This window comes from Silene latifolia, chromosome 10, assembly GCF_048544455.1.
Source record: "Silene latifolia isolate original U9 population chromosome 10, ASM4854445v1, whole genome shotgun sequence".
Classification (NCBI taxonomy): Eukaryota; Viridiplantae; Streptophyta; class Magnoliopsida; order Caryophyllales; family Caryophyllaceae; genus Silene; species Silene latifolia.
Window position 1 is genome coordinate 10,910,235 of NC_133535.1, and position 18,937 is coordinate 10,929,171.

Sequence of the window (18,937 nt, forward strand, 5' to 3'; positions counted from 1 at the left end):
TCTTACAAAAACTAAATAATTTAACCAAAATCACTTTAACTTGTCCACTTTCTTTTTCCCTAATGCAGTTGTATAATGAATATTGAAATTTTGAATATTTTAATATGTAACATATTATTAAATTTAAGTTAGGGTGTACAGTTTTACCGCGTATACAATAATTTGAACAACAAACAACTGAAATCCGTATCCGGGTATACGAAAATCGGATATTACAGAAAAATCAGGTATACGAAAACCGGGTTGGATCCGTATCGACAAAATTGTGAATTTAAAAACCGTATACCCGATACGGTTTTCAAAACCGTATTGGGCATACGGTTTTGCTCACCCCTACCATTCATACGTCGACACGTTAGGTACATTGTCAACAGTTTCGAGTACAACTTGACAATGCCAAACCACAACAGGAAACAGGAGTTGAATTTGGAATTTCAATACCCTGGACAAAAAAAAACAGGCGATCAGCACATGTAAAATGCTACTCGTGCAATATCTGATACCTCTCCTTGACATACTCAGTTGCATGTGAGGTGCAGGACACAAACATTTAAATCTCTACGTACACAAAATAAACTTTAACAGTGTAATGCAATTGTCTGTCTGAAACCAGCAAATAATTTACTGACTGAATTACTCCATATGTTTGTTGGAACTTGCTAGGTTTCGTTACAAATATCACTCGTTGTAAGACACCCTATGTCCGTCAAGATGGCAGCTCCCCTCCTGAGCACGCAGCAAATAAGGCATTTCACTGCACCAGTCCATCTTCGTGTCAAATGTAAGGCCAAGGGTGATATGACCAGCAATTCTTCTCTTAAGATACAGAAAAAAGACGGGACTGAACGCAACAATGTGGTGTTTAAGTTAGCATGGTATGCTTCTGAACTATATGGTATGGCTGCTGCAGTTCTACAACCGTCCCGGCCCACTACTGCCCCTCAGGAGCTAATTACAGGGGATGCTTCGGGAAGCGTTGATCGTGCTGCTGTTGTTGCTGCAATTGTACAAGACTTTCTAAGTTCATATGTTGTTACCGGTGTGTGTCCTCCGCATTATAACGCTTGGTTTGTGGTCGGTTTTATTTATGTTAATCTGTTTTGCTTTAAACTTACTCATTGCTTGTCTTTGTTTAGTTAAGTCATTTGAAAAAAAAAATGTTACATAGTACAACAGTTCACCAAAAAAACGACAGTCGTGGATGTGTATTAGCGCCAGTGGCGTAATTTGATCTGTAATTGCAGGAAATGTAACGTCAGGAGCATATGAAAACGACTGTGAATTTGAAGATCCAATACTCTCCTTCAAAGGGCTTCAACGCTTCAAGAGAAATTGCACCAACTTTGGCTTCCTAGTTCTCAAATCAAACCTCAAATTCACTAAGTGGGAAGACTTTGAGGTATTCCCTCCATTTAAATCGTACCGTATTTATAGTACTCCAAAGATATAATCATAAAATCTCCTAATATAGGTAAGCATAATACTCCATATACTCCCACCAGGGGCGAAGCCAGAATTTCAAATATGGGGTAACGAAAAAATATACATCATAATCGTAAAAATAAAGTAAAATTCATGGCGCGCGAGAATAAATTTAAGTAATGATTTCTAATTATGACCATCTAACACGAAAGAAACAAACAATAAATCGCGACAAAAACCTTGCTTATATCCAATTTTTCCATATTTTTTTATCTCGTTTCAATAGTAACTGAATGAGAGGGCCCCATTATATAAAATACAACTCAATTATTAATATTAAATGATTTTTTTTGTTTATAAAATATACCGTCTTATCACGGTATAATACAATCTTATCTATAATTTGTGACCTCTTTTTTATTGCTAAGATCAATCATGCAAATTTTTATTTTCTTAGAAAACTACTAAGGCCAAAAAAATTCAAGTGATTCAATTAAAGAGAAAAAAAAAGAAGATTCTAGTACTAAACATCAATAATTAGAAAATTTTAGAAAAATAATAATCAATTAAAGAAAAAAAAGCAAGTATAAAATAATTATAAATCAAGTATAAAATAATTATCTTAAAGAGGGATTTTAATGAATTTGTTTGAGATTTCCCACCAATTAAGAAACATTTAATGAGATTGATGAGAAAAAGTCGAAAACAATGAAAAAAAAGGGTGGGTGTGGGTTTCGAACCCTTGACTTGCAACTTGGAATTTTCTTAACCTTACCACTGGAACACACACCCAGTATTGTCATTTTAGCGCTATTCTTTATTATTATTCTATTATTATGACAGTTAGGGTAGCAGGAAATCGATTTCTCAATTATTATTTTTTTTTGCTTGGGGTAGCGGCGGCCACCCTTTGCCACCGCCTGGCTTCGCCCCTGACTCCCACAAGTCGTTGCTTTGTTCCATTTCTTCCGGACACAAGAATTAAGTAAATGAATTTAAACCAGGCCACACAAAAGGAATTTTTTTGGTTAATTAGCGTTAATGAGCAAAACAATTAGGTAATAAGCGTTCATTTGAAACTATTTGGGTCTATAGTGTCCACGTCATCACTTTTTATTTTTTTCCAATTTTTATATGAAACCGCTAAGAAACCTAGCGGCTTCACTTAGTTTTTCTTTTTATATATAAAAGGCAAAACCGCTAGAAATCTTAGCGGCTTATCATATCAGTACGGTCATTTTGTAGGGTAGCTAATGGAAATTGTTGAAAATTGTTGGAAACTTTGTAATAAGCCGCTGAACTTCTCAGCGGCCTTGCTCTTCAATTTTTTTTTTTTTATAAAATAAAACAGATACAAATATTTGGACGATGACATTTTGTAAAGCCGCTAAGTTTTTTAGCGGTTTTATATAAAAATTAGAAAAAAAATAAAAAGTGATGACGTGGACACTATAGACCCAAATAGTTTCAAGTGAACCCTTATTATCTAATTATTTTGCTAATTAACACTCATTAACCAAAAAATTCACACAAAAGACTCTACCTCACATGAAATTGAATTTGGACCACAAAGGTTTCCAAATAAGGAAAGAAGGAACAAAACCGACTAACATGAAAAAGGAAAGAGGGAACAAAACAGCAACTTGGAGGGAGTAACTTATTTTTTTTCTAATTACGGCATATTACGATACCGTAATCTCTTCTAACATAACAATGTTAATGTTGGGTGCAATTTAATTTCAGGATAAGGGAATTGCACACTGGGAATTCAGCTTCGTATTGTCTTTACCTTGGACCCCTCTACTTTCTAGTATGTCTTTGATCATACAAAAATTACCATGTTGAATCATTTCTATGATGAAATTTTTACCAAAATGCTTAATATATACGCATTTCTGGCTACAAATGAAAAAGTTCTGTTATTTATCAATAATATTTTGTGAAAACGGCTAGAAAAAAGAGAGCGACTTATATGTTGTGAGAAGATCATCTCAACCAAAGCTTACTACTCGAGTACTCGTATGTAATGCAGCTACTGGATGTACGGAGTTCCACTTTGATGCTGAGTCGGGTAAAGTTTGCAGGTAAATTAATAACCTTTCTCTCTGGTTAATGTTAGTATAGAGTCCCAGTTGATGTTTTTTTTTTGTTACAGGCACATAGAGAAACGGGACGTCCCCATAATGATGTTGTTTAAACAAATCTTCATGCCAAGTCGATATAGTGATCCCAAGGGTAACGAGAAAGTTATTTAGTTTAGTTTTCGATATCATCATAGTGAAGTGAAGAGTAGTCGGTGATGAATTTACGAGTAACAGCATTACTATTGCAGGTGAGAAAGGGAAGAGTAGGTTAACAACGGAGGTAGCAGCTGAAATGGCAGCAAGAGTTGTTGCAAAATGCAACTAACTCTGACTTACTGGCATACAAGAAACGGGAACAACAACATCAGCACGAATCATCCTAAAATCTAGAATATGGAATAAATTCGGTTATGAGAACCACCGCGGCTCATGTATAAGTATGTGGTCGGGATGGTATTGTTACCGTTCTGGTTCAAGTGTTTTTGTGTCTGATTAGTCTGGAAGTGTTGTTAAGTTGATTGCCTTTGTAGCTTTTCCGAACAATAGATTGGTGTTTGGTGTTAGATAACTTAGATTCCGCAATCTGCTTACTCTATGCTGAATTGTTGATCATTTGGGGTCGGGTTATTTCGGCCTTTCGCGTCAATTGATGTATCGGGTCGGGCTTGAGTCGGGTCATTCTCAAGACCACTTTATTGCATCACTTCAATTTTTTACCACAGAGTTTAGTTTTCAACCATTATGTGGTTTGGTTACTTAATTATCAAAGCGTCTCATTCTAGACGGAGGATATCCGTTTATAGCTATAGACGGGTCAAATATCCACCCAATTTAAGCAAAACGGGTCAAATGTCATCACCTTAACGCCAAATGTCACCAGTATCATTTCCATGTGATAAACTACTTGTTGTAGCTTAGGAAATGACACTGGTGACATTTGGCGTTAAGATGGTGACATTTGGCCCGTTTTGCTTAAAATGGGTGGATATTTGGCCCGTCTATATGCGTCGTCTATAATGAGAATTTGTGCTTAATTATTTCGTCAAACTATCAAACTAAACACTAAATCACTTTCATTTTGGGTTCATATTGGGTCGTTCAGGTTCGGTTCATTGATCATCAGGTCGTTATCATGTTCGGTTGGATCAGTTTTAATTTGAAACATTCTCGAATTCTGTCGGGTCAATTTTTGCTTGGGTTCGAATCGGGTCCGACTTACCAGCTCTGGATACAATGCATAGTTACATACAAATACAAAACCCACGTTGGATGTGAGCCATACAATTTTGGCCACTATTCTTATTATACCCACAAAATTTGGCATATAAATATCTCATCTTATTAAAACTCCATGTCCACAAGATGGCGTCCTACATGTCACAGGCTACCACAGCTCACCACCTGAACACACAACAATTCAGGCGTTTCACCCCACCTAACCCTCCTCGCCTTATCGGAATCCACACGTTCAAGTGTTTCGGATTCAGTAAGGCCAAGGACGACATAATCAGCAATCCTACACTGAAGAAACAGAAAAAAGACGTGACTGAACCAGAGAATGTGGTGCTTAAGGTAGCATGGTATGCTTCTGAACTACTCGGTATTGCAGCTTCTGCTCTTCAACCGTCCCGACCTGCTGTCCCTGCTGACGAATATCAGGAGCTTACTGGTAATGCTTCAGGAACTGTTGATCGTGCTGTTGTAGTTGATGCAATCAAACAGGACTTTCAACGATCATATTTTGTTACTGGTATGTATCCTCAGCATTTTCTGCTCGGTAAAGAGGTAATTTGCGTTCGGTTTGTTAAAAACTAACTGAAAAGGTAACTGATAAGTAGTTAATTATATAAAAAAAATGTTTGGCAAACTAACTGAAAAGCTAACTGATTTTGATAAAATGACGTAAAAGAATATGATAATTATTTAATAATATAGATTTAAGGGATAAAAATAGAAAATCAAATCAAATCAGATACCTGAAATCTCAAATGCTACTTTTAGCATTTTTTTTTTCAATTAGTTTATTTGGTTAAATAAGCTACTTGCTTACAAAAATGAAGTATCTAAAATTTTAGTCAAATAAGCTATTTTGACCAAATTAGTTACCTGAATTGTCTTGCCAAACAGAGTCCGAGCCATAATGTATAATTTCATCTGTAATTGCAGGAAATCTGACACTGGGTGCATATGAAGAGGACTGTGAATTTGCTGATCCAGCTGGTTCGTTTAAAGGGCTTCGACGCTTTAAGAGGAACTGCACTAACTTTGGCTCTCTAATTATTAAATCAAACATGAAACTCATGAAATGGGAAGACTTGGAGGTATTTCAGCGAATTCACATCGAGTTTTAGCCAGCAGTGGTGGAGTCAGAATTTTAAGTCAGCGGGGGCGAAAATTTTCAGCGGGAGTGAAAGGGTAATATTATAAGGGGTTTGAAAAAATTCGAAAATTTTAACTAAAAATTTCGAAATTTTCAAACCTCGGCGGGGGCGACCGCCTCTACTAGCCCCCCTCGCTCCACCACTGGTTTTAGGCAAGACAGTCATAAGTTATCGATTATGGTGTTGTTCTTAAGGTTTTAGGATGAGTTTCTCACATGGTATCAGAGATAGCGTAACTTACATTAGGATGGTCTTACCCAAAATTTAACTGTTGCTTAATACTTCCGTAATTTTAATGCAATTGGTTCTCGTGATGGAATTGGTACATTGGACATTAATGTATATTTCTGTACTACTTGAATGCAATTTCAGGACAAGGGAATCGGACACTGGCGATTCAGCTGTGTATTGTCTTTCCCTTGGAGACCTATACTTTCCGGTATGTCTTTGATCATACAAAATGGCTACAGAATGGTTAATTTGTGAGTTTGGACAGTCTCTTACAGTTTGATAACTAGAATGTCTTACTGTAATCATTTACGACTCGTATGTGTTGCAGCTACAGGATATACGGAGTACTACTTTGATGTTGAGTCCGGTAAAGTTATCCGGTAAAATAATAAACTTATCTTGTTTTCATGTATTTACCGTATTGATCTCCATGTTTTTACTATTCCGGTTGATTTTTGATCTTTGCCTTTTTGTGATTGTCAGGCATGTAGAGAATTGGAATGTACCCAAAATGACATTGCTTAAACAAATCTTGAAGCCTAGTGGATATAATGATCGCAAGGATAATTAGGAGGTTAATTAGGTCTTGATATCAGCGGGAAACGTCTTCTCACAAGTGATTGAAGATATTTTAGTTTTAAGTTCTAATTTTCAGGCTATTTCTTGGTTGCATACGAGTCGTGTTAATAACTGTGTCGCACATGCGCTAGCACATGTGGTTCCTAGAGTCATTGGTTGTACTAGGTGGGAGGCTGCTTTGCCACCTTCTGCGAATGCTGCTGTTTTGTTTGATCGATCTTTAATATAGTAAGGCTTTCGGGCTTTTTACTAAAAAAAAAAAAAAAGAATTTGTGTCACCCTATAGGCTATAGCTTATAATTAGAAGGAAGTTCAATCAATTACAAAAATTGTATTATATACTAATTTGATATGTATGCAACGGTCTCATTGTATGTTATCTCCTTCCTTTAATTTATTTATTTGTATCTATGAAGTGATGCAAAATGTTTAAGCTAGAGAAATCTTAGATACAACAACATCATAATCTTAATTCCAAAATAATTTGAGGTCGGCTGACATGAATCATCTTTTAGAACTATTCTGGGATAATCTCACATCTCAAACCGCAAAATATAGTAGAAAAAGAAGAGTGAAGAGCAAAGCTCAAACTTCTTTTACAAAATCCAAAATTTAAATCTAACATAAAATTAAAACGATGTTTTGAAAAAATCAAAATAAAAATTAATGTTACGGAACACCTTAAAAGTAAACCAACTTAAAGCCTGATAGTGAAATAAAATTTGCAAGAGTTGAGAGTCTTCATACGGAGTATATAGGAATAATGTTTTATCAGGGTGTCTATTCGTTGATAACAGTGTATAAGTCTCTCGCTGTTCCTGATCTCATTGGTTAAGCGATGAGATGAGTAACCACTACACCAAATCCATTTGGTTATATATCGGGGATAATGTTGTGATTTGCGTAACTCTAATTCAGACGTTCTTAAATTAGTCGACCCAAAAAATCTTAACTATTGTAATGCTAAAAAATGAACTTCTATGCAATTTACGTGGATTTTTATTTCTGCTCAATTTTGATAATTTGTTTATTTTTCACTCGTAGCATTTAGGAGGAAAAAAATAGCAATTTAAACTGTCTTGTATGAGTCCGTCTCACAAAATCGGGTCATATTAGACCCGACAAATGGGTCAAATCGGATAGGGTCGGTTCATGACTATAACATTATAGGATTAGTTCGGGTCGGGTCAGGTTCTTTCGGGTTTAGGTGTTTTCCGGGTATGTTGGTTGGGCCATTTTCGGGTCAAACGGGTCGGTTTGTTTCAGGTTGAGTCATTTTTGGGCTGGATGGTTTCAAAGCAGGTCATTTCGGGCTGGGTCAGTTTCAGGTCAATAAGTATCAATCAATTCAAGTTTCGGATAATATTAAAGTGCTGTAGTTTGGGTTAATTTCGGACCTCGGATCAGCTTTTTGACCAGGTTGAGTTTGCCGGGTCTAGTACCAAAACAGGAAACAAAAGCAAAAGCCGAAGTCTTTCTTTCTTAAAACTCTCAGCTACGAAAAACTTCATTCATTTTGTCTCCCAACTCCCCACTCTTACCATGGCGTTTCCTTATCTCGAAGCCGTTGTTGGTAAAGCTTCCATCTTTCTCTCTTTTCCTCCATCTTTTGTTCACCTCTGCTTTGTTCTTCGCACTTATCCATTTATTTGAACACTTTAATTAGTTTAATATACATGTTATTCCACTGTTTTTGAATGTTTCATCCTTTAATTTATCAGGTTATTGGTTCATATTGTATACTTAGTTTCTGGGTTTCTTGCGCGATTTCATCGGTGTCGTTTTCGGAGTGCTAATTTCTAGTTTTATAGGGTTTTGGGTTTATGGATTTTATGGGTTTTGTACCTTTGTACCCTTTTTTAGTTTGTGCTGTTAATTTTGCAATCGAGCTATGTTTTGGAACATATCCGTCTTTCAATTTTTTAATTTTGTTATCGCCGTTCTGACTGACTGGTTTAAGAGTTCATTTATTTTTTTTATTTTTTTGTTAATTGTAATTTTTGAAGGTTGTTTTAGTTTGTAGGATGGGGAGAAAGTCGAGGATTTATTATTGAATTTATGAACAATTTATATTGGGCTCAATAGTCGATTCATAGATGAATGTATAATGTTGTGAGAGAGCATGCTCCAAATTTCATGAAAGACAAATGAGGTTGGTTTATACAAGTTGCTTAGATCAGTTATTAATGTGCAAAGAGATGTAGAAGATGCAACCATACTGCATTTGGTTGTGTATAGTTGTTATTCACCGAAGGTAGATTAGTTAAGGTGTTCAGCTGACATTCTAAATGGTATAAGCATTGTGGACGTTGCATCCGACTAGGATATAGAATTATTGGTCTTTTTCTGACGTTTTTTTATGTTCGTTCTTAAGGCAATACTGCCATTATAGGTGTGTTTTCTAAGAGTGACCTAAGAAGGTAAGTTTAACCTTAGTAAATGGAAGGCTTTTCAAAATCGTGCTAAGAAAGAAGGGATGCGTAGTTAGGTTGGAGCTCTGAAAGAGCATTTGCCGTAATATAAAATGGTTCTATGTTTTTCACAAATAATGTAATTTTTGAAGAAGATTGTATGGAAGATTGAGAGCACAATAATCAAGCTGATAAAAACGCAAGGAAAGCGCTTGGGATTTGGGGGGAGGGAGTTATTTGATTTCAAATTTGTCATCATCATGATTAAAGCCGTTATACAGAGCTGACCCCACCCTTGGCATCTGTAAACTTGGACGAGTTAAACTCTACGCAAAAGCTTACATGAGACATTGTATGCGTACAAGATACAATTGTCTCGTTGCTTGCTATGTCTTTCCATAATAAGGCAATGTTTTCATTGTATGCACACAACGGTCTTATACAAAACTAATTGTCAACTCTTTGTTTCTTGCAAAAACCAAAAAAAAACAATGCTTTTTCTTGTGCCAAAAATAATAACAGTTGGTGCCTGCCATTAAGATGCCAAAAAAAATGTTTATAAAATAAGAGGTAGTTTTTGTTGTGCCTTAAAGAAAATCTGATGTCTGAAAATGTAAGTGACTGTGACTCTACCCTGATCTGTTTTTTTTTGTGTATTTTTGGCAATCCTCTTCAGGTTTTATGATACTTATGTACATATTTGAAACATACCTGGATACGCGCCAACATGCTGCCCACAAATTGCGAACCCTCCCTAAACCTTTGGTAGGAGTGATAAGCTTAGAGAAGTTTGAAAAAGCAAGGGCATACAATCTTGACAAAAGGTTTTAGATTGTTCTTATCTTTCAATTCATTTATTAGGGATGTTTATGCCACCTGAAGGTTTTATCTCTTATATTCACTTTTCTTTTTCTTTGTTATTGGGTTTGATTGTTTTCTTTCTCCATTTGCAGCAATTTTCATTTTGTTCACGAGATTATCACGATAGTGTTAGAATCTGGAATTTTGTACTTTCGGGTACTTCCATGGGTCTGGAAGGTGAGTGACTCATGTGCGCATATTTAAATCAATGCATGAGGTTCCTTTATTTTATTTCTGTAGATAGTAGTGAACCAACAGTAGAATGGCAACTCTAACTAACCCTTCCTAATCATTTTCTTGTTGCCCTCTCTTTTTTTTTTCCCTTGGATGTAGAAATCGGGAGAGTTTTTAGTAGATGCAGGCCTTAATGCAGAAAATGAAATATTTCATACCTTGGCTTTCTTAGCTGGTGTCATGATTTGGTCACAGGTATTTCTAGTAATCACCTATGCTTTTTGCTTCGTTAACTTTGACGTGACCAAGTAAAAAAGCCCCAACCAATTAAACATTTAAACTTGGACAGTTGGACAGACCGTTTACCCAATTCTAATTTCTCCACTCTCAACATTTCCTTCTACTTCAATCCAGTTTAAAGCTGACAAGTAATACTGTGATGCAGATAACTGATTTGCCATTTTCTCTGTATTCAACATTTGTTATTGAGGCTCGCCATGGATTTAACAAGGTAGTTCAGCATACATAATCTATCTTTGATTATTTCCATTGTATGACCTACATTTATGTTGAATATTTGTTTAAATGTGCTTTCTTGATCCTCAATTACAATTCTTTAATAATTTTATATACTTGTTATATCTGCTTCCGCAATCTGTTTTTTGTGTGCAGCAAACTATATGGTTGTTCATTAAAGATATGCTAAAGAGCATTATACTTTCAGTTCTGATCGGGCCTCCTATTGTTGCTGCGATTATTTACATTGTACAGGTATTGATCATTGCTATATGTAGAGGACTGTTTTTTTTTTTTTTTTTTTTTTTTTTTTTTTTTTTTTTTTTTTCATTTTGTGTGCCTGACATCTTATTTGTCTCTACCATATTATTCTCGTTTTTAGTGTATTGAAGTTTGATGTTACTCATTTTTAGATTTCCTTTGGGAACTAAGTCGTTGTCAAATTTATTCTTTCAGAAAGGGGGTCCATACTTTGCTATCTACCTCTGGGGATTCATGTTTGCTCTATCTATTGTGATGATGACTATCTATCCTGTTCTTATAGCTCCACTGTTTAACAAATTCACCCCGGTAAGTGTGCTCTATTTTCACCATTTTTAGTAAGATTTTTTCATGTGTCATAATAATTGATGGCTTCGTTATTTTGGCATTTTATGAAAATAGCTTCCGGATGGGGAGCTAAGGCAGAAAATCGAGAATCTCGCTTCTTCACTGAAATTTCCCTTGAAGAAATTATTTGTTGTTGATGGATCGACGAGGTCCAGCCATAGCAATGTGAGGTTTCATCCTCTTATCTCCATAGTCTGCCTTTTCTGTGTATTTTGCATCTATAGTTTCTTCATTCCTAATTTTGATTTTGGGAACAATACACAATCTTAAAATTAAAGGTATGAGAGGTAAACGCCACTAAATGGTTCCTTACATGTTATTCAAATCCCCTAACCCCAAAAATAAATCTTAGGTAAAGGACATGGTGTGATAGAGGGAGTATGTAATATAAGTTCATGGTCACCACTTAGTTTCCTGTACAGTATGGTTGATTGGAGCCATTGTATTCTTTGTTCATCATCTATAACTGTACTCGATTGATTTCTACTTCTGATTATCAAATATTAAACTAAAAATAATCAATGTGTGGGTTGATCTACGGCGTTCTCCTGTTTGGCTATCTTTACTGATTTGTGTTTTCCTCATTCTAAGCAGGTTGTACTGCTGTAGTTGTGCAATTTGTTCTACTTATGATTTACACTTGTTCTGTTTTTCTAATTGCATTTTGCAAGGAGCTTTTGTACTCCTGGCTGTAGTAGGATGCTTGGATATGTGTACCAAATGGAATGTCATGTTTGGTGGTCTCCTTTATCCTGTTTACGAGTCTTTTGAGTTTTATCTCATGGCAATTGTTTCATTTCTTTCCAGGCTTACATGTATGGGTTTTTCAAGAACAAGCGTATAGTCCTTTTTGACACATTGGTGCAGCAGGTAGTCTCTAAACCATACCTTTTTGTTCATATGTTGTTGCTGCTTTTTTCAATTGCCATCTTATATCTTTTCTTTTTCAATTTGCATTTCGATTGCCAGTGTTTTTCATATCTTATCTTGTTCATATGTTGTGTGTGCATATCGATTTGCATTGTATGAGAATTAGAACAAATCTTTGCCAGTGCTGAAGATAGTATAGTGATGCTAAAGCGTCAAGCCATTGGATGATTCTTTGTTATGTACTAAACCACACCTTTTTGTTCATATGTTGGTGCTTTTTCCGATATTAAATCTTTTCTTTTTCCTGTGTGCATCGATTTGCATTTTATGAGAATTAGACAAAATCTTTGCCAGTGTTGAAGATAGTTATGCTAAAGAGTCAAGCCATTGCACGATTCTTTGTTACGTGTTTACAGTTGTTACTGCTTTTTTATTTTTTTCAACCCGATGATGCATTATTGCTGAAGTCCCTGGATTTCTGATTCTTAATGTTGTCCATGTTTCACTGACATTTTCCAGTTTTTGTAATCCAAAGGGTGTTGAATTTGTTGAGAGTTTGAGACATTGATAAACGGGATGATTCTTTGTTTTGCAGTGCAAGGATGATGAAGTAGTTGCTGTTCTTGCACATGAACTTGGGCACTGGAAACTCAATCATACCATGTACACATTCGTTACAATGCAGGTAATCATATACTATACAGTGTATTTGACAAACTGGCTTGGCATCTTCTAGAGCCGTTTACTTTAGAACATTAGTTTCTAAATTATATCCCCTTCCTCGTCCCCATTACGCGATATTGCTTTCCTAGTTTCCTCTGTTCTTTTTATGATTATTTTTTACTTATTATGTGAGTGAAAGTATGAACTTCTGCATGCATGAGCATGGTGATGATCATTGCTATTCGAAAATATGCAGATTCTTACGCTATTGCAATTTGGAGGCTACACCCTTGTGAGAAATTCAAAGGATCTGTTTGAGAGCTTCGGATTTCATGATACCCAGGCTGTGCTCATTGGTCTTATCATTTTTCAGGTTTGGATCTATGTTGATGAAACTTTGTTTTCGCATGTATTTGTTTTGCGCGCATCTGCTTCTATGGCCTGCCTGAGTCATGATATATGACCTATAGATGTGAAGTTCGTTTACCGAGATATCTTGGTGCACTTATTTAATTTAGGTTAATCCAAATTTTTTTTACCATGCTACATCCAGATTTCTGATTATATGCCAAAGCATATGTGGCTTGTCTCGGCACAAGGTTTTGATACTTGTTAGTCTGATCTATTTACCCATGAAAGTTGAAACTTGAATGTTAACTTTCACATGGAGATCTACCACTCAATCCTGCTTAAATTGTTTATTTTTTTTATTTCGGATGGGATGATCAATTTGATTTCAGTTTACCTGGCATGGTGTTACGGTGTGAAGTGTGAACTAGTAGAGGAAATTGGGTAGTACCCCCCAAGCCCCTCCATCTCTTTATATTTTTTCCTTTAATCACCCGAGTGGTTAAACGATGACAACTTTGACTAATATTAATCTCTCGATATTATACACTAGTTACAACTTTTTTAACATGATAAGGTGACAACAGTTTGCAAATATCTAATGCAACTAATTTAGCACTCTATTGCTGCATATAAATGGAGATATTAATGTTCAAAATTGCCTTGAAGCTTTTGGTGTTTCGTGTTATCTTCAAAATTAATTTGGTTTTCAATTTACTTGACACGGTCACGGTATTACTTTGATACTAGTATTGGTGCCCGGCTTCGCCCGGGCTACCTCTACTTACCATTAAATTTTTTTTTTCATTAAATAAAATTACTTAAAGTTGCATAACCCATAAATTTATCATTAATATATTTTTCTATGACATATCCTAAAATTACAATGAAATAAATTTTGAGACAAATTCACTACTCCCGCTATTAATATTTTACTCTGATTAATGAAACAATAGTAATAACATTTCACTACTTGCCCGTAATCATTGTTACTTTCACTACCCTCGCCGTAATTATTGTTACCGTCACTACTGTCACCGTAATTATTGTTACTGTCACTACTGCCGCATTAATATTGATAATTTCACTACTCCCGCCGTAATTATTGTTACTTTCACTATTGCCGCATTAATATTGATTATTTCACTGCTCCCGTTGTTGTTTCTACCACTCTCACTAATCTCGCTGATAATATTGTTACTTTTACTATTCAAATGAGTGATTACTATCATAAAACTATATCCAATGTTACTACAATTCTTTTCTTTACTGACGAAATTACTTTTACTACTCAGGCATGCAATTTTAAGAGGATTATATATTTATATAAATATATATATATATTACATATATGTATTAAATCAAATCGAAAGAATTATGCAATATTATATATTATATATTATGAAATCTAACTTGAATTATTTATAACCTACTTATATTATATTTTTGTATTGTATGTTAAATAATTAACATCTCTATACATCTAATAAACTACTCCGTATAAAGTTTAATAAAATTGCATAGGTTTTAAATTTAATATATAATTTTATGATGATAATAATTAATACTATAAGTGTGCATGTTTATACTAATTAATTATTTTATTTTAAGGAAATTGACCATCTTCTAGTCTTCTATAAATATTTAGAAAAATTACCAAGCATCTTCTTTCTTTTAGTCTCCTTGAAATTGACATCTTAATTAATTATTTTATTTTAAGGAAATTGATCATCTTAATTAATTATTTTATTTTAAGTAAATTGACCATGTTTTAGTCTTTTACAAATGTTTAGGAAAATTACCAAGTTTCTATATAATTTAATTTTAACCCAAACTATATAATATTTGCATTGAGATCCCTTAATCGGGTCCATCACATGGTGCTAGTGATTTAAAACTATATAGTATAATTAATTTGTATAACTTTCTTTAATTACATTGAAGTCCTTTGGTTTCTGGATTTAATATATAGTATTGATTGTGAACTAGTAAGGGAGATTGGAAAGTAGTATCCCCTTGGCCCCTCAATCTCATTTATATTGTACCAATTTGACTATAGTGGTCAACAATGACAAATAATATCTTCTCCTTGTATGCACTGCACTAGTTACAATTTAATTAAAATGATAATATGAAAATTATTTGATTTTGGTGGTTACAAGATGACAACTTTGACCTATATTTTCTCGTTATATACTCTAGTTTCAACCTTTTTAAAATGAGAAAATGAAAATAGTTTTGCAAAAATCTGATGCGGCTGATTTTAACACTATTGTTACGTGTAAAAGAAGGAATTAATGTTCAAAGTTGATCACCAAAGTCAAATGAGAACAATATAAATGAGATGGAATCATATTTTTCGTGACCTGACAATATTCTTCATGTAATTTCATTCCTAAAAGAGTAAAAGTCGACACTCTTTCTGTATAATTGAGACTGGTAAGACCTTATATAGGATTATTAATTAGGGATTTCCTTACTTGTGATTTTCTTGCTTGGTAGCTGTGTCTTGACTCTTGACTGCTCATGTTACTCTGCCAATTGTTTAATTGTGTGTGGACTTTTACTAACTGTTCTTATCGTCTGTTGTCACTCGTCAGCACACCGTGATACCTCTTCAACACCTTGTAAGCTTTGGTATGAATCTAGTGAGCCGGTCTTTTGAGTTTCAGGTAATAAATGTACAACTGGTCATGTTTTCTGTTTAGTTCTTTCTGTTAGTCTTACAATTCTTTCAAACAAATTGTCACTGAAGCTCTTAAAGAATACGTCACACTTTGTCTGTTAGACGTCCTCACGTCTTATAATATACACGAGCAACTTTTGAAATATTGAGTAAATATTACTTCAAAGGACGTTAAGCGGTCTCATAGTATGATATGGTTATTAACCACTATTTGCTCTATTTACAGGCCGATGCTTTCGCCAAGAAGTTGGGATATGCAGATGAACTCCGGGCAGGTCTTGTTAAGTTACAGGTAATTGTGAACTGCTGTTCTGATACTTGTGCATGTCAGTTTTTTCATGTTTTATTTACACAATGAATGCCTTTTTCGAGAGTTACAAAATTATTGGTGCGAATAATTAAGGCAACTTGAGTTGTTAAATGATGTGCTAATTTTCCAGGAGGAGAACTTGTCAACTATGAATCCGGACCCATGGTACTCGGCTTATCACTTTTCACACCCTCCCCTTGTTGAAAGGTTAACCGCCATTGACAACGAACCTCTCAAAAAACAAGACTGATAGAGTCATGATTCTGTAAGCCCCCGTTTCTTTGAGTTATTAACTTTTCTAATGAGGTTATCGAGAAGCTTACCACTATCGAAAGGGTTTGTAGGCGAAATGTAACTGGAGAGAAGAATTACATATATGAATTTTGACGTAATTCAAAGTTTCAGGTTCAAATTTAATGTTCTAACCAGAATCCTAGTGATTATTTATTTATTTGTAGGGAAACTTAGGTTCCGCGAGTCTTAAATGACATGATTTTGCTTGGTCGATTTATTATAGTGGTTTATGTTAGTCGACCCTCAATCCCTTATCATATACTTTGTATCTATGTTCGGTTCCTAAAATCAAATAATCAATGTTGCCTTTTCGGAAAGTAACATGTTTCTTTTCCTAGTACGGTAAGAGAGACCGAAAATGATATGTGCTTCTAGGCTCTAGTGGTTTTCTCTATCTGGGAGATGAATGTGATATGCTGTAACACTTGGTTAGTTTGCTTAATCTTATGGTATTGTTGAAAAGTTAATTAAAGATAGAAATGTAGGGAAAGTGGCCTTCAAACAATCCACTCTTTATCGAGTTGCTTTCATTGCTAACCTATCGAATGGGCTGTGCGGATTGGGTTCGAATTGAGTCGAGTCATGGCAACTCAATACAGATTTGGTACTAATCGACCACAACACCCAATGATGCTCAAGTTTTGAGGTAGAGGTAATTATATGTGTGGGGTCGGACCGTGAATGGGATGGGCCACAGTTAAAATAACCCGACCAAATAAGGCTGACCGAGACTCGAAAGTGGCCCGAAGAGTATTACCCAATAAAACCGACTCAAAATGACTTATTTAAGCAAAATCATGACCTGAAATGAACCAGAACGACCCGCAACCTGACCCGAATTAACCCATTTGCCTGGTTTAGCCACGGTGTAGTTTTTCGTCAACAGACAAGTGGGATAGCGGGTTTGAGTGAGCCAAACCCGCTGGTTATTCCCGCTTCTTTTGTATGCGAGACAAACCGGCTTAAGTAGACGGAACGATCCATAAACAACTCGACTTCGAGGAGAAGGAAATGAATAGAGCATTGATTAACTAGAAGGCAAAAGTCCAAGCAACCTACTCAAAGAAAAACAACTACATACATAAAGCATTAATTAATATGATTAATAATTAAGTAATGGGACGGTTGTCTAAAATGATCTTGTTGTTGAAGATTGGCTGGTTGTCCATAAAAGTCACACTATTCCTTGCGTATTATCTCCGATACTTAAACTTTGTCTATTGTGGTTTTTGTTGCTTTTTCGCTTTTAGCTAAACTTTAATTACAATTTTTTTTGCTGCTTTCCGCGTCTTTTTTTTCGTTCAACTACGCTATTATATATCCGTCTACATCATTAATACATTCCTAATTGCCAAGATTATTGAATGATTTGTATCATAATTGCTGTCTCTAACGGTATGCTTAGACTTTTAAGCGCCATTTGTAAAAGGTTCTTTATATTGGTCATCCGTTTTATTTCATGTCTCAGTTTTGGTGTCAATCGTTTTCGACTTTAGTATTCCCTCACAATTAAAGCATACCGGCATCCCCAAATGTCCTTCGTACTTCTCAAATTTTGTGTGGCCGTTTTACTGAGGAACCTTCCGTGTGATTTCCGGAGAATTTTGTTTCAGAGCCCAGGAATCCCGAAAATTGTGTATTATACGCCTCAATTTGATCCGTTCGGGAGGTCGTACCGGACCACGTTTTTTTTTCTCCCGGTTTTTCAACCACGTGTCCAACGTCGTTTCGAAACTTCAACAATTCAATTTCAGGCCCAATTAACGAGTATTAATCAATTTTTCACTATTATCCGAGGTTCGACGAATGCTAGTTTATCACATACCGGCACCCCAAATGTCTTCCGTTGCTTCTCAAACTTTGTGTGGCCGCTTTATCTAAACCCAGGATCCTCTGTGTGATTTCCTGCGATTTTGTTACGGGACCCTAAAATATCAAAAACCGTGTATTATCACTTCAATTTGAGTTGTTCGGGATGTCTTATCGGACCACGTTTCTTTATCTCCCGGTTTTTCTACCACGTGTCCGAGGTCATTTTAGAAGTTAACCTATTTGATTTCAGCCCAAAATAACGAGTATTAATCCATTTTTCACCATTATCCGAGATTCGACGAATGCTGGTTAATCGCATACCGACTCCCCCAAATGTCCTTCGTTGCTTCTCAAATTTTGTGTGGCCGCTTTACTTAATTTGATGAACCTTATGGGTAATTTCCGGAGAATTTTGTCCCGAAATCGTGTATTATACACCTCATTTTGAGCCGTTCGGAAGGTCATACAAGACCAAGGTTTTTTTTTCTCCCGGTTTTTCAACCACGTGTCCAACGTCATTTCAGGAGTTAACCTATTCGATTTCAACCCCAAATAATGAGTATTAATTCATTTTTCTCGATTGTCCGAGGTTCGACGAATGCTAGTTTATCGCATACCGGCACCCCCCAAATGTCCTTCGTTGTTTCTCAAATTTTGTGGGGTCGTTTTAGTTGATCTGAGGAACC

The 18,937-nt window shown here is 35.4% G+C and overlaps 3 protein-coding genes across 4 annotated transcripts; all 3 read left to right on the forward strand.

The window, feature by feature from the left end:
• The first annotated feature begins 437 nt into the window (after nt 1–437).
• LOC141605083 (uncharacterized) lies at nt 438–4,152 on the forward strand. 2 transcript variants are annotated; one of them, XM_074423711.1, is made up of 7 exons: nt 481–781; nt 911–1,039; nt 1,245–1,399; nt 3,166–3,232; nt 3,455–3,506; nt 3,578–3,657; nt 3,755–4,152. In XM_074423711.1, the coding sequence occupies exons 1-7, from the start codon at nt 700–702 to the stop codon at nt 3,829–3,831; spliced, it is 642 nt and encodes a 213-aa protein (XP_074279812.1). In that variant the 5' UTR covers nt 481–699; the 3' UTR covers nt 3,832–4,152. The 2 variants fall into 2 exon arrangements, with proteins under 2 accessions (XP_074279811.1, XP_074279812.1); XM_074423710.1 differs by having other exon boundaries at nt 438–1,039.
• Nucleotides 4,153–4,768: 616 nt separating this feature from the next.
• Nucleotides 4,769–7,076, forward strand: LOC141605084 (uncharacterized). The gene is made up of 5 exons (XM_074423712.1): nt 4,769–5,256; nt 5,673–5,827; nt 6,260–6,326; nt 6,447–6,498; nt 6,602–7,076. Exons 1-5 carry the CDS (start codon nt 4,869–4,871, stop codon nt 6,687–6,689), a joined length of 750 nt encoding a protein of 249 aa, XP_074279813.1. The 5' UTR covers nt 4,769–4,868; the 3' UTR covers nt 6,690–7,076.
• A 1,066-nt stretch (nt 7,077–8,142) lies between these two features.
• LOC141605085 (CAAX prenyl protease 1 homolog) lies at nt 8,143–16,656 on the forward strand. The gene is made up of 14 exons (XM_074423714.1): nt 8,143–8,270; nt 9,785–9,932; nt 10,062–10,146; nt 10,303–10,398; nt 10,589–10,654; nt 10,816–10,914; nt 11,116–11,229; nt 11,323–11,433; nt 12,076–12,138; nt 12,734–12,823; nt 13,058–13,174; nt 15,750–15,821; nt 16,062–16,127; nt 16,276–16,656. Exons 1-14 carry the CDS (start codon nt 8,240–8,242, stop codon nt 16,393–16,395), a joined length of 1,278 nt encoding a protein of 425 aa, XP_074279815.1. The 5' UTR covers nt 8,143–8,239; the 3' UTR covers nt 16,396–16,656.
• Nucleotides 16,657–18,937: the final 2,281 nt, after the last annotated feature.

What these genes read in the sequence shown, in the direction of transcription:
- LOC141605085 (XM_074423714.1), top strand. Translation starts at nt 8,240, where the DNA reads ATGGCGTTTCCTTATCTCGAAGCCGTTGTTG. An exon ending in CGATTATTTACATTGTACAG is followed by an intron (nt 10,915 to 11,115) that starts GTATTGATCATT and finishes TTATTCTTTCAG; the next exon opens with AAAGGGGGTCCATACTTTGC. An exon ending in TTGACACATTGGTGCAGCAG is followed by an intron (nt 12,139 to 12,733) that starts GTAGTCTCTAAA and finishes TTTGTTTTGCAG; the next exon opens with TGCAAGGATGATGAAGTAGT.
- LOC141605083 (XM_074423710.1), top strand. Translation starts at nt 700, where the DNA reads ATGTCCGTCAAGATGGCAGCTCCCCTCCTGAGCACGCAGCAAATAAGG. An exon ending in AAGTTCATATGTTGTTACCG is followed by an intron (nt 1,040 to 1,244) that starts GTGTGTGTCCTC and finishes CTGTAATTGCAG; the next exon opens with GAAATGTAACGTCAGGAGCA. An exon ending in GAGTCGGGTAAAGTTTGCAG is followed by an intron (nt 3,507 to 3,577) that starts GTAAATTAATAA and finishes TTTTTGTTACAG; the next exon opens with GCACATAGAGAAACGGGACG.
- LOC141605084 (XM_074423712.1), top strand. Translation starts at nt 4,869, where the DNA reads ATGGCGTCCTACATGTCACAGGCTACCACAGCTCACCACCTGAACACA. An exon ending in ACGATCATATTTTGTTACTG is followed by an intron (nt 5,257 to 5,672) that starts GTATGTATCCTC and finishes CTGTAATTGCAG; the next exon opens with GAAATCTGACACTGGGTGCA. An exon ending in TGAAATGGGAAGACTTGGAG is followed by an intron (nt 5,828 to 6,259) that starts GTATTTCAGCGA and finishes ATGCAATTTCAG; the next exon opens with GACAAGGGAATCGGACACTG.